This window comes from Hemiscyllium ocellatum, chromosome 49 (assembly GCF_020745735.1).
Source record: "Hemiscyllium ocellatum isolate sHemOce1 chromosome 49, sHemOce1.pat.X.cur, whole genome shotgun sequence".
Classification (NCBI taxonomy): Eukaryota; Metazoa; Chordata; class Chondrichthyes; order Orectolobiformes; family Hemiscylliidae; genus Hemiscyllium; species Hemiscyllium ocellatum.
In genome coordinates, this window is record NC_083449.1 from 5,317,274 (window position 1) to 5,330,480 (window position 13,207).

Sequence of the window (13,207 nt, forward strand, 5' to 3'; positions counted from 1 at the left end):
GCCCGTTCAGGCAGCGATTACAAATCGTCTTCGGGCAAGTAATCTGGATGAAATAAAAATGTTTTGATAAAGTGTGGTTCTGTAATTTTATCCGTGTACACTGTATTAACTTTTAAGGTGTTTCAATCGGCGGGCTTTCGATTGATTCACGGCAGATATGAGTTCGGTTGCTCATCCTGAGAGAGCAGGAAGCAATAGGCGACATTCGTATTTCTATCAGAAGTTAGCATTTCTATTGGCAGTGAATTTGCAACTAATGAATCTTCATTCAGGGATTGCGGAATGTCTGAAAATATAGTAATAAGAAATGTGATTTTAACATCAAATCTTAGTATTGCGTTAGATATTTCTGGAAAATCTCCATCTCCTCATTGACTCCCTTTGCGTTAACATGGCTTGGGGTGAGGTGGAGGCAGGAGAGAAAAGGGGAAAAATGGCGCCAAGAGATCAACGGCTTATTTTCAAATTTGAAAATGCCCGCCATCACCTATAAAAAAGCAGGAGGTTATCCAGAGGAGCATGCACGACTACGTACACGTTCATTGCTTTTTCGATTACGAAACTAAAGTTCAGACAATCTCACTTTACCTCATTCCCGCCTTTACAGCTGAAAAATGCCTTAGTGGTGTTCAATCTGCTCGCTCTCTCTCTCTCCCCAGAGGGAGGGGATAAAAGACTGAATATGAAGCGCGCAGAGGGTCAGGAACCATTCCTTACTATATTCTGCAGCGACTGACTCGTTACTGCACTATTCTTCCTACTGCACTGAAAGGCAATGTGAATGTAATGTGAGGTCAAACCCGATCGGGGACATTCATGGCGCCATTCTAAACTCATAGGACATCCAAAGAAATGGAGTGTGGAATTAATTATGTCCGGCACAAAGGTGAGGGCTCTCCCCATTAAGAGGAAAACAATCAACCTGACAGCGAGTTTAGCTCCTTTCACTGATGCTGTGAGCGGCTCTTAAAAGAGCCTTTGGGTTGTCAGATTCAAGAATGATCCCTTTACTTTTTAGCGGATCCAGCAGCGGAAGTTTTCTTGGGCAGCAGCACGGCCTGGATATTAGGCAGCACCCCGCCCTGAGCGATGGTCACCCCTCCCAGCAGCTTGTTGAGCTCCTCGTCGTTGCGCACGGCCAGCTGTAGGTGCCTGGGGATGATGCGGGTCTTCTTGTTGTCCCGGGCCGCGTTGCCGGCCAGCTCCAGGATTTCAGCCGTCAGATACTCCAGCACCGCAGCCAGATAGACCGGCGCTCCGGCACCCACACGCTCAGCATAGTTACCCTTTCTCAGGAGCCTGTGAACACGGCCCACCGGGAACTGCAGGCCAGCCCGGGACGACCGAGACTTCGCCTTGGCGCGACCTTTCCCACTGCCCTTTCCTCTTCCAGACATGATCACAGACACTTTCACAGAGAATGCTACACTCCGCCCACATTGCGGCCTCTTATACCTTCGGGAGGAATGGTGCGGCGGCTGTTTCTGATTGGTCCCATTGTTCAGCCCCGCCTAATGTTGTTTCAATTCCCAATCAGATATCTGCCTCATTCCCCAATCCGGAGAGGGCCCGGGGAGGAGGGCGGAAAGTACCGGCGCCAAATCATCAACCGCTTTTTTTCAAATTTGAAAAGCCCGCCAATTTCCAAACAAAGGATTATGTTTCACACTAAGAAATGAAGTACAAAAAACTGAGTAAATTTAAAAAACATTAATACTCAAGTTAAATTTACTTTGTTTACAAATGTATACTTCACACGGTCTTACTCTCCCTCATTTGCCGATCTGTATTTGTCCATTTCTGATCTTGAGAGTGGGTTTTTATTAAACCTTGAAAATTGGCTGAAACAAAACGAGCCAAACACTGCCGCCTGCGACCTATCTTTTCACTTCACATTTCAATAACACCCCGGCATGCTGATAAATCAGCACACAACATTCTTCCGGCTCAGTATCAATGGCGAACACGATGTTTAGACGATTTTTAGAAATTGTCCTCCCTTATCGGTCTCGATCAGATTCAGCAAAAATCTCCAGATTTCACATTTAAGTCCGGCAGCTGTTTTGGTGTTCTCTCGGTTCAATTTGAAAGCCTCTCACCGACAGCAGAAAGTGCTTTGCTTTTTGTATTCTGAAAAATCGGATTAAATCCGCGCATTGTCTATGCTTTTAAAAAAGGGTAAAATACATCAAGTCATGGGACTGTAAGCTGTGGGCCCTTCCGTTTGGTTTGCCAGGGTTAAAATTGTGTTATCATTCCACCAAGGCCGTTCGCAACTTGAACAGTTAAAGGTGAAAAATGACTCCATCAATCTGCTCTCTCTCTCTCTAGAGTTTATGAAGTCGTCAAATCGTCAATTTGCAACGCACTTATAAAAATGACCCACCGGTGCTTAATGTGCTGTCTTTCTACTGACAGGGAAAGGAACTGTTTGTGAGGTATTTACATCTCCATACCCTCTCTCACCAAATTGTAAAGCAATTATAAAAGCGGATGCAGTAAGCTAAAATACCTTATCAAGAATCCCATTCAAACTAAAACAAACAGTTCTTTAAAAAATGGTTCATACCGCAGTTAGGCGGTAGTGGGGGGGGGGGGTGGAATTAAAAAAAAGAGGATACTTCATGTTTTCTATAAGAGAAAAAATAAATAAATAGTTCAGCTGTCTCGCGGGAGTTGTGGGTGGCTCTTACAAGAGCCTTTGGGTTGTGGACTTATGTTCGTTTCAGTACAGTGCGGTCCTTCACTTGGAGCTGGTGTACTTGGTCACCGCCTTTGTGCCCTCCGACACGGCGTGCTTGGCCAGCTCCCCGGGCAGCAGCAGCCGCACGGCGGTCTGGATCTCCCGGGAGCTGATGGTGCTGCGCTTGTTGTAATGGGCCAGGCGGGAAGCCTCCCCCGCGATCCGCTCGAAAATATCGTTGACGAACGAGTTCATGATGCTCATGGCCTTGGAGGAGATGCCGGTGTCGGGGTGAACCTGCTTCATCACTTTGTAGATGTAGATGGAGTAACTTTCTCTCCTGGTTCTTTTCCTCTTCCTGCTACCCTTTGCTGGCGCCTTCTTGATGATTTTCTTCGCGCCCTTCTTGGAGGCTTGCTGTGCTTTCTTCTCATCAGCCATAACGCCGCTCACTTTCAGAAACAGAATAAGGGAAAGTGGGCTCGGAGTTCCCTCTTTATAGACTGACGGCGTCAGCAATGCTAATGAGGGATGGGGTAAATCCTGATTCCCGATTGGGTAATTTCCACTGACATATTTAACAAAATCGCAGTCTCTCTGATTGGTTTGTGTGGTATGCAATGTGGATCAGTCAGAATCTGCAATGAAACGTGAAGCGGATGGATGTAGGGCTTTTGCCCGAAACGTCGATTCCGTATTTCTGTTCCTGTCAGTCTGACTGAGGGAGATGTGTTTTGTGTCTGTGACACAGAAAGTGACGGTGGTATTGGCTCGGTTTCCTTTTGCTCGTTGTTGTGATGAAGTGGGGGGAAGGGTGTGTTTCTAGCCCCGCATGTCTGTTTCTGGTCCTCTGAATGGGCTGGAATTAACGCAGAACTTGTCACTTTGTGAAAAAAAACTTCAATCCATTTGAAATTGTGATTACATTTGTTATCAAGTTACACAATCAATTGGAACCTGACCGTGAGTGTTTTCTACCCTTGGGGATGATGTAACTCGTTCTCAATTGCACGGAGTTGAAGAGAAATGAAAACAAAAAGTTTGTGATGAGTGTATCTGTACCTGAAAGTATCTGTACCTGTCAGTTTGTGTTCTGTGAATGAGTGAGTGTAGTTATATATTTGTCTCTGTTTAACATGACACTTGCAGAAACTGCAGGAGCTCTTTTTACTTCAAATCTCTGTTGCTCAACATGAATAAGATTTTATCTATTGCCATCACCAGGGTGGCACAGTGGTGCCAGGGATGCAGATTCAATTCCAGCCTTGGTTCATTACCTGTGTGCAGTTTGCATGTTTTGCCCATGTCTGCATGGGTTTCCTCGGGGTGCTCCAGTTTCTTTGCATGGTCCAAACATGTTTAGGTTAGCTGGATTAGCTATGGTATATTGTCCACTAGTATTCAAGGATGTGCAGTGTCAGTGGGTTAACTACAGTAACCGTGGAGTTATGGGGATAGGGTGGGGTCTACATCTGGCTGGGATCCACTTTGGTGAGTTGTAGTAGGGGGATGGGCCAAATGACCTCTATCTGCACCGGAGAAATTCTATGTACTGTAATTGAAAGTAAGACTTTTAAAATATCATGTTCAGTCTCTGACAGCGTAAAGCAGTTTGGATAATTTCCGCAACTTTTATTCTATGGTACAGGTTATGATTGTAAGTTATATTCTGAATGTGCATTTTGAACTTATTGTTCACATCTATATAACAAGACCACTTTATGAGGGCTTTTGTATTCTGTATCCAATAATCTTCGGGGATCTGTCTAAATTTGTACCTTTTCATATTAATATTTAATTTCCCTTTGGATCACTTGAAAACAAAGTATTCATTCAGTCATTTTGTATGAGATGTGTTCTATTTTCACTTTGTGGAAACAAATTAAAATGCATCATTTGTTTCAATCTGGTACTTGGTATGCTAGCTAATTCCTTCAGTTTGGACAAATGGAATTGATACATGAATTACATACAGTCATAGAGTCAGACAGTAAGTTTAAACCATATGAGATAATTGGACGAATAATTAGCCTGAATACTTATTTTCTTCTTTCTCTATTTAAGTGGAATACATTGTTAGCATTCAATAGGTTCAGTATTTCCAAATAGACATGTAGAGTTTACTTTTTGATCAACGTTATACTATGCATTAAAATTCTATAGGAAGTTCTCTTACACACTGGGACTGACATACTTCACTCTCACCTTTCCTGTTTAATTTAATGAAATGGTCGCTCTCCCAACCATGTGATCCTAATAGGCTTGATTTTTCTATTTTTGCCTACAGACCTATTAACCTGACAGTATTTCTGCGTTTTGCAAATTATTCTGTACCCACTGTGTATGGCACCCTCTCCCTCTTTGTTGCGCCCAGAAACCATCAGTTTCCTTTAAGTCCTTCATTACGTAAGTAAGGACAATAACTGGTGCAGTCTACAAATATTTGTTCTTCTCTGAATGCAGAACTCATCATGTTTCTTCCATTCACTTTTACGGTTCATGGACTGTCAACAGATTAGAGCCATGTTGTCTAGTGATAAATTTGGAAACTAAAATTTAATGTTGACTACTTGGGCTGTTGTGTACATGCACTGATTTTATGTATAAAAATGATTTTTGAAAGAAACAGTTGTTATGATACAGGAAGGATGCTCACACTCGATTGATCCTGCTTCAATCTTCCTGCATTGTGCTACTGAGCAGTTTGAATGTTTACTGTTAAATGGACAGCCAGTTAGCAAAGGAGAGAGTTTTCAGTTCATGTTTCCTGAAATGAATGGGAAAGAGCTTATTTTCTTTGACTGTATCTGTAGGATTCACAGACAAGTGAAACCACAGCACAATGTCACAGAACAGATCTGTGCTGTTCTTCAGAGCAATGGTAAAAGCAATGGACCTTTGCACCTCCGATAGTGCAAAGTCTAACTGGGAGTAGTGATATCAAAGTGTGGCCTTCACACAGTTATACAGCACAGAAACAGATCCTTTGGTCCAAGCTGACCAGAGATCCTAATTTGACCCTGTCCCATTTAAATTCAAAATCTCAACACCAGGTTATAGTACAACAGGTTTATGTGGAAGCACTAGCTTTCAGAATGATGAAGGAGCAGTGCACTGAAAGCTAGTGCTTCCAAATTAATCTGATGTACGACATATTGGAGTTTTGTGTTTCTTAACTTTGTCCACCCCAGTCCAACACTGGCACCTCCACATCATGGCTAGTCCCACTTACCAGCATTTGGCAAATATCCATCGAATCTGTTCCTATTCTTGTATATATCCAGGTGCCTATAAAAGGTTGTAATTGTACCCACCACCTCCACTTCCTCTTGTACAATTCCATACAAGCACCACCCTCTGTGATAGAGTAACCCACAGGCCCTTTTAAAATCTTTTTTCCACAATTCAAACCTGTGCCCTCTATTTTTGCACTCATCCACATTCGGAAAATGACCAGGGCTATTGATCCTATCATGCCCCTCATGATTTTCTCAACCTGTACAAAGGTCACACCTCATTCTCCGACAGTCCAGGGAACAAAGCAACAGCCTGTTCAGCCTCTTCCCCCCCTAACTCAAAACCCCCAGTCCTGGCAATGAAACATCCTGATGAGAGTAGTGCGGTTTACATGGACTTCTGTTAGGCATTTGTTGAAGCATAACCCTTGACCGGGGAGGAAAGCTAATTTGCAATAATGGCGCAAGAAGCCTTTTTGATGAAGATAAGAGTCATTAAAAAAAAATCTGTTCCTGCAAGTTGGAGAAATGGAGAATGATGTTGTGCTAAAGGTGGGGATGGCAGTTCCTCTGCCACCATGATACATTGATGGAAATGGAATGCTGTCAGAATGAGAGTAGAATTGTTAGCTGGATGTTTCTGACTGCTGCAGACCACAATGACTTCATGGGAGAGTGATATTCTTTTTGATTTTCTGTTGCCTGTGTATATGGAACTCCATAACTGTTAATCCTGCTCTGCAGTTATGATGTTTGTATTTTGAACTAATTCTCAATTAGTCAGTTGTTGTGTCTGTGCCTGCAATAATTATTCTCTATTGTCAGGAATAAAAACAGAAATTCCTGGAGAAACTCAGTTCTAAATAAGTTACTGGCCCCAAAACATTAACTCTGCTTTTTCTCCACACAAACTGCCAGACATGCTGAGTTTTCTTTCAACACTTTCTCCTTTTGTTTGCAGCCTCTAGCATCTGCAGTTTTATTTGTCAGGCTTTGGCAGAGAATGGGTATTTGGCATTCACATTATTTAATTGTCATGTGACTATATATGACAACTATACATTAAAGGGTTAACACTGTCCTGCCCAAACACTAATAAGGGGCGGCACGGTGGCACAGTGGTTAGCACTACTGCCTCACAGCGCCTGTAGACCCGGGTTCAACTGACTGTGTGGAGTTTGCACGTTCTCCCCGTGTCTGCTTGGGGTTTCCTCCGGGTGCTCCGGTTTCCTCCCACAGTCACAAAGATGTGCGGGTCAGGTGAATTGGCCATGCTAAATTGCCCCTAGTGTTAGGTAAGGGGTATATGTAGGGGTATGGGTGGGTTGCGCTTCAGCGGGTCGGTGTGGACTTGTTGGGCCGAAGGGCCTGTTTCCACACTGTAAGTAATCTAATCAAACTTTGATTGGCAGCAGATGCTCGCAGGTAAAGGGATGGCTGGAAAATGGGAAACCTTTAAAAATGAGATAACAAAGAGTCCAGAGACAGTCTGTTCCTGTTAAGGTGAACGGAAAGTGTAGAGAATGCTGGATGACAGAGGTAATGAGGTTTTGGTCCAGAGAAAGGAGAAAACATATATCAAGCATAGACAGCAGAGATCAAGTGATTCCTTAGAAGAGAAAAAGGCAGTAGGAGTATTATTAAGAGGGAAATCAGGAGGGCAAAAAGGGGACATGAGATAACTTTGGCAGAGTTAAGGAAAATGCCAAGGGATTTTATGAATACATTAAGGACAAAAGGGTAACTAGGACTCCTCAAAGATCAGCAAGGCGGCCTTTGTGTGTAGCCACGGAAGATGGGGGAGATACTAAAATAGTATTTTGCATCACTGTTTACTGTGGAGAAAGACATGGAAGATATAGAATGTGGGGAAATAGATGGTGACATCTTGAAAGATGTCCATATTACAGAGGAAGAAATACTGGATGTCTTGAAATGCATAAAGTTGGATAAATCCCCAGGACCTGATCAGGCATATCCTAGAACTCTGGGAAGTTGCCAAAGTGATTGCTGTGTCCCTTGCCGGGATATTTTCATCAGGTTGGTCACAGATGAGGCGTCGGAAGACTAGAGGTTGGCGAACGTGGTGCGACTATTTACGAAAGGTGGAAAGGAAAAGCCAGGTAACTTTAGGCTGGTAAGCCTGCCATTGGTGTTGAGCAAGATGTTGGAGGGAATCGTGAGGGAGACAGGATTTATACGTATGTTGAAAGGCAAGGACTGATTTGGGACAGTGAACATGGCTTTGTGTGTGGGAAATCATGACTCACAAACTCAATTAAGTTTTCCAAAGAGGTAACAAAGAGGATTTCCCCATGGGAGACTGGTTAGCAAGGTTAGATCTCACTGAATACAGGGAGAACTCGCCTTTTGGATACAGAACTGGCTCAAAAGGTAGAAGACAGAGGATGGTAGTGGAGGGTTGTTTTTCAGACTGGAGGCCCATGACCAGTGAAGTGCTATAAGGATCGGTGCTGTATCCACTACTTTTCGTTGTTTATATAAATGATTTGGATGTGAGCATAGGAGGTACAGTTAGTAAGTTTGCAGGTGACACCAAACTTGGAAGTGTAGTGGACAGCAAAGAAGGTTACCTCAGATTACAATGGAATCTTGATCAGATGGGCCAATGGGGTGAGAAGTAGCAGATGGAGTTTAATTCAGATAAATGCAAAGTGCTGCATTTTGGGAAAACAGATCTTAGCAGGATTTAATGGTAAGGTCCTAGGGAATGTTGCTGAACAAAGAGACCCTGGAGTGCAGGTGCATAGTTCCTTGAAAGTGGAGTTGCAGGTAGATAGGATAGTGAAGAAGGCGTTTTGTATGCTTTCCTTTATTGGTCAGAGTATTGAGTACATTTTGCAGCTCTACAGGACATTGGTTCAGCCACTTTTGGAATATTGCTTACAGTTCAGGTCTCCTTCCGATCAGAAGGATGCTGTTCAGAAAAGATTTACAAGGGTGTTGCCAGGATTTGAGCTAGAAGGAGAAGTTGAAAAGGCTGGGGCAGTTTTCCCTGGAGCATCGGAGGCTGACGAGTGCCCTTATAGAGGTTTATAAAACCATGAGGGGCATGGATAGGAGAAATAGGACAAATTATGTTCCCTGGGATGGGGGAGTCCAGAACAAGAGGGCACAGGTTTAGGGTGAGATGGAAATGATATAAGAGACCTAAGTGGCAAGGCTTTCATGCAGAGGGTAGTAAATGCATGGAATGAAATGCCAGAGGAAGTGGTGGGGGCGAGTACAATTGCAAATTTTAAAAAGCATCTGAATTCATATATGAATAGGAAGTGTTTGGTGCTCTATGAACTGGATGCTGGCAGGTGGACTAGATTGGGTTGAAATAGCTGGTCAGCATGGACAAGTTGGACTGAAGGTTTTATTTCCGTGCTGTATGTCTCTTTGACTCAATGATTAATGAGAATAAAGTGGTGGACGTGATCTATGTGGACTTCAGTAAGATGTTTAACAAGTTTCCACATTGTATACTGGTTAGCAAGGTCAGATCACATGAAAATTGGGGAGAACTAGCAATTTGGATACAGAATTGACTTGAACGTGGAAGACAGAGGGTGGTGGTGGAGGGTTACCTGTGGTCAGTCATGAGCACAAGGATCAGGGCTGGGTTCACTGCTTTTCATCACTAATATGAATGATTTGAATGTGAACATAAAAGGTTTGCAGATAGCATGAAAATTGGCATAGTAGTGGACAGCAAAGAAGGTTCCCTCAGGGTACAACAGGATCATGATCAGATGGGCCACTGGCAGATGAAGTTTCATTCAGATAAATTTGAGGTGCTTCATTTTGGAAAGGCAAATCAAGGTAGGAGTTATACACTTAATGGTAAGCTCCTGGGGAGTATAGCTGAACAAAATGACCATGGAGTGCAGGTTCATAGTTCCTTGAAAGTAGAATCGCTGGTCGATAGGATAATGCAGAAGGCATTTAGTATGCTGTTTTTTATTGGTCTGAACACAGAATATAGGGGTTCTAGATTAGTGGTGCTGGAAGAGCACAGCAGTTCAGGCAGCATCCAAGGACCAGTAAAATCGACGTTTCGGGCAAAATCCCTTCATCATTCCTGATGTCCATGAATCTATTGTTGGTTGCCAACAAAACTCATCTGGTTCAGTAATGTCCTTGAATGAAGGAAACGGTCATCCTTCCCTTGTCTGGCCTGCATGTGACTCCAGACCCACATCAATGTGGCTGCATGGGTAGTTAGGGATGGGCAATAAATGCTGGCCGAGTCAGTGATGCCCCCATCCCATGAATGAATTTTAAAAAATTCTGTGACTGTGATTCAATCTGCGATAATAGTGTTCAGGGTGTTGAGATTGGGCCTTAATCTCTTATGCATTTTGTGACTTATGACTCAATCACAGAATTGGTACAGCCATTCAGCCTGTGGTGTCTGCACTGGGACATTCTATTCTTATTCTGTTCTCCATTAAAGTTTTCACTAATTGTTGGGATTCTAATTGTCTTTCACTCACTGCCAGTGTCTCGGTGTAAATGCCAATTTGAAATTAGTTCTGCGGTTATCGGCCTTTGAATACCTCGGGTGCCACTTTTGCTCTGTGTATAACAGTGACAAGTCGAGTATATGATGCCATTCTCTTTCTATGTTCAGTTGTTTTTCAGCAGGCTGTAGAATGAACCCATTCACTATTTGATAAACCTGTGTGATTGAGGGATTAATGTTTGTTTAATACTTATCTTTGCCAAGAATCTGAATTTTACTGTATTCAATCTCAGTTTTCTTTTTATATTTTGTGTGTGCAGTAGACTTTGGCAGTTGCTGCTGGGCACTGCAATATTGCAACATCTAATACTAACATCTTCTGAAGCGATTAATTATTTGGTCAGTCAATTTATGACTGTCCATATCTGGAAGTAATTGTAGGCCTAAATTGTACTTTTTTTTCCCTTTTACCATTAACTGGCTGAGTGAGAGTGAGGTTTATGTTGTGCCGCCAATCTGTATCACTTTGAAGAGTGGTACTGGTCTATATAACACCAACATTGTCTGTATGTCTCTATGTGATTGCAGTTCTACATGTCATGTCTTGATACACTTTATAAGGTGAGTTTAATCTCTTATCAATCAGTGTTTCATACATTAAAAAAATATGGAAACACTTCTGCATTACTCAGGCTCTCAAACAGAACGGGAGCATGCATAAAGTGTGTTTTCATCAACACCAGGCTGAGTGAGAATGAGAGAGACAGAGTCAGAGACAGACACAGATGTGTAAGTATGTGTGTGAATGAGCACTAAGCATCCTCTCTAGAAGCATCCTCTGTAGATCAGGCTTGACCAAGAGGTCCTTTTGAAATTTACATTGTTTGATTATTGTCTTTGTACAGGACAACTATTTATCAAAAGAATAATTTTGTTCTGCTCAGGTACTCCTAAATGTCCAACTTTGCTTCTACATCTGAACTCAATATCTACTTCATATATATTATATATTTGTTATAACAATGTAACAGCATGATCAATTTGTCCATATTGATGTAAGTTAAAAATACCAAATCTATGTATGGATTTAATGCAAATCATTAAATGTATATTTATTATAAGCATACAGTCTAAACTGCTTATAATCTTATGAATGATAATTGGCTTTGAATAATGGAATTTACTGTCACTGAGGAGGTATGCACTGAGAAGGGGGGCAACATAATATAGATTTATATATCATCAGTTGTGTTTAACTCTTGGATTGAATGTGTACTTCTGGAAATGGAGCTCAATGTGTGTCTGACTCAATCCACTCTGACTGTGGAAAGGACATTCTCCTCTCTGACAGTGGTAACATACCTGCTGGGTGTGAGAAACAGCTGGTCACACTTGGATTGGTCCATCAAATATTTGCCTGGAGAAAGACAAAAGAGAGAGTTCCTGTACATCACTAGCAGCCGAGTAGGAAGACATGAAATGATCGATGCAATATTCAGGCCATGATCATTATAATTTTGTTTTTGAACAAGGCAAGGTGAACAGTGCAGATCCTGGTTCCACTCGAGTCCTGAGCTCCTTCCAGTCATTTTCTGTTTCCCAAATTCTAAAACATTTTACTTAGATAAAAATAAACTAACCAACATATGCACAGCTCCCCAAACGTAATGATTCCACAGTTCAATGTCCAGCTCCCAATACATTAAGTGTTGAAAAACAAATACTGGGCACGACTTCACATACTTGGAGACATTTATCCGGTGCCTGCTATATTTATGCTTCACAGGATTATCACATTTATTTCTACTCTCCTTCATTTCAATGTCTATTCGCAACAAACAGCGTGAAACAGAAGCCAGACAATTAATTCCCATCAGTGTTTAGGGGATTAAAAACCACAAGAATATTCCATAGCAGCTTCTTCCCGCTCTGCCTCCCTCAGCAGGCCCACACACAGCCCGAGAAAGGCCTCTCTCTTCCCCCCAGCCCGCTCACTCCAAGTTCCGGGACCAGTTCCTGCTCCGCTCGGCCCCTTACAAACAGCCCCCGGTTCTCCCTGAACTCACTCCGAATCAATCCCGGTCTGGGAGCCCCCTCTGTGTTCCAGGCTCCCATCCCGATGTGCTGCTGGAAGGAGCCTGCTGTTCCCTCGCTTCCCTGGGCGCTGATCTCTCCATTACGGTCTGTTTCAAACAAACCTCTTGCACTCACTGAGTAAATGCTCCTCAGTTTCTGGATCAGTGGTGGTGATGGAAGAGCACAGCAGTTGAGGCAGCATCCAAAGTGCAGCGAAATCGACGTTTAGGGCAAAAGCCCTTCATTCGGAATCAAAGGCCCTCAGTGGCAGCGCTGGGGGCGGGCCTCACGCATGCGCTCCTCTGCTCAGGAACAATCATCGCGCACGCGCTGCTTTTCCTAATGCTTCCCAGAAACAAACATCAATTGGTCATATCCCCAATTCCCTTTTCTCCCAGTCTGACCAAAGGAATTGGAGCTGTGGGGGAAAGGGCAGAGAAGGTTTCAAGCTGGGACATTGCCCTTTATGAAGCTCCAATGGAGCTCATTCCCGGGTGATGTTAATAACTCCTCCCTCCGGCTCTCTCACAATCTGATCAGGGGGTGGAGAAACTGGCGGCCACTCGGCCCATCCCCGGTACTTCCCCCATTCGATGAAATCACGTCTGATCGAATGTTAACTGTGGTATTTAATCCTGCTGCCCCTCATCCACAAATATTAACTCTTTGCCCAAAGTAACATCCAGAGAGATGGAATAAGTGGAACATTCTTATAAAGGCAGAAAATAATTGATGGAGAGA

General features: G+C 43.1%; 3 protein-coding genes across 5 annotated transcripts in view; all 3 read right to left on the reverse strand.

Moving 5' to 3' along the window:
* Positions 1-13,207, reverse strand: part of LOC132837100 (histone H4) — a 1,051,674-nt gene that overhangs the window by 984,293 nt on the left and 54,174 nt on the right. The gene's annotated exons all lie outside the window — the stretch shown is intronic.
* On the reverse strand, positions 1,008-1,397 carry LOC132837165 (late histone H2A.L3-like). The gene has a single exon (XM_060856874.1). It carries the CDS (start codon positions 1,395-1,397, stop codon positions 1,008-1,010), a length of 390 nt encoding a protein of 129 aa, XP_060712857.1.
* Positions 2,630-12,714, reverse strand: LOC132837086 (histone H2B 7-like). 3 transcript variants are annotated; one of them, XM_060856762.1, is made up of 3 exons: positions 12,602-12,714; positions 11,753-11,807; positions 2,630-3,542 (listed from the first exon to the last, which is right to left on the reverse strand). In XM_060856762.1, the coding sequence occupies exon 3, from the start codon at positions 3,122-3,124 to the stop codon at positions 2,744-2,746; it is 381 nt and encodes a 126-aa protein (XP_060712745.1). In that variant the 5' UTR covers positions 3,125-3,542; positions 11,753-11,807; positions 12,602-12,714; the 3' UTR covers positions 2,630-2,743. The 3 variants fall into 3 exon arrangements, with proteins under 3 accessions (XP_060712745.1, XP_060712743.1, XP_060712746.1); XM_060856760.1 differs by having other exon boundaries at positions 12,457-12,714; XM_060856763.1 differs by lacking the exons at positions 11,753-11,807; positions 12,602-12,714 and adding an exon at positions 6,312-6,330 and having other exon boundaries at positions 2,630-3,096.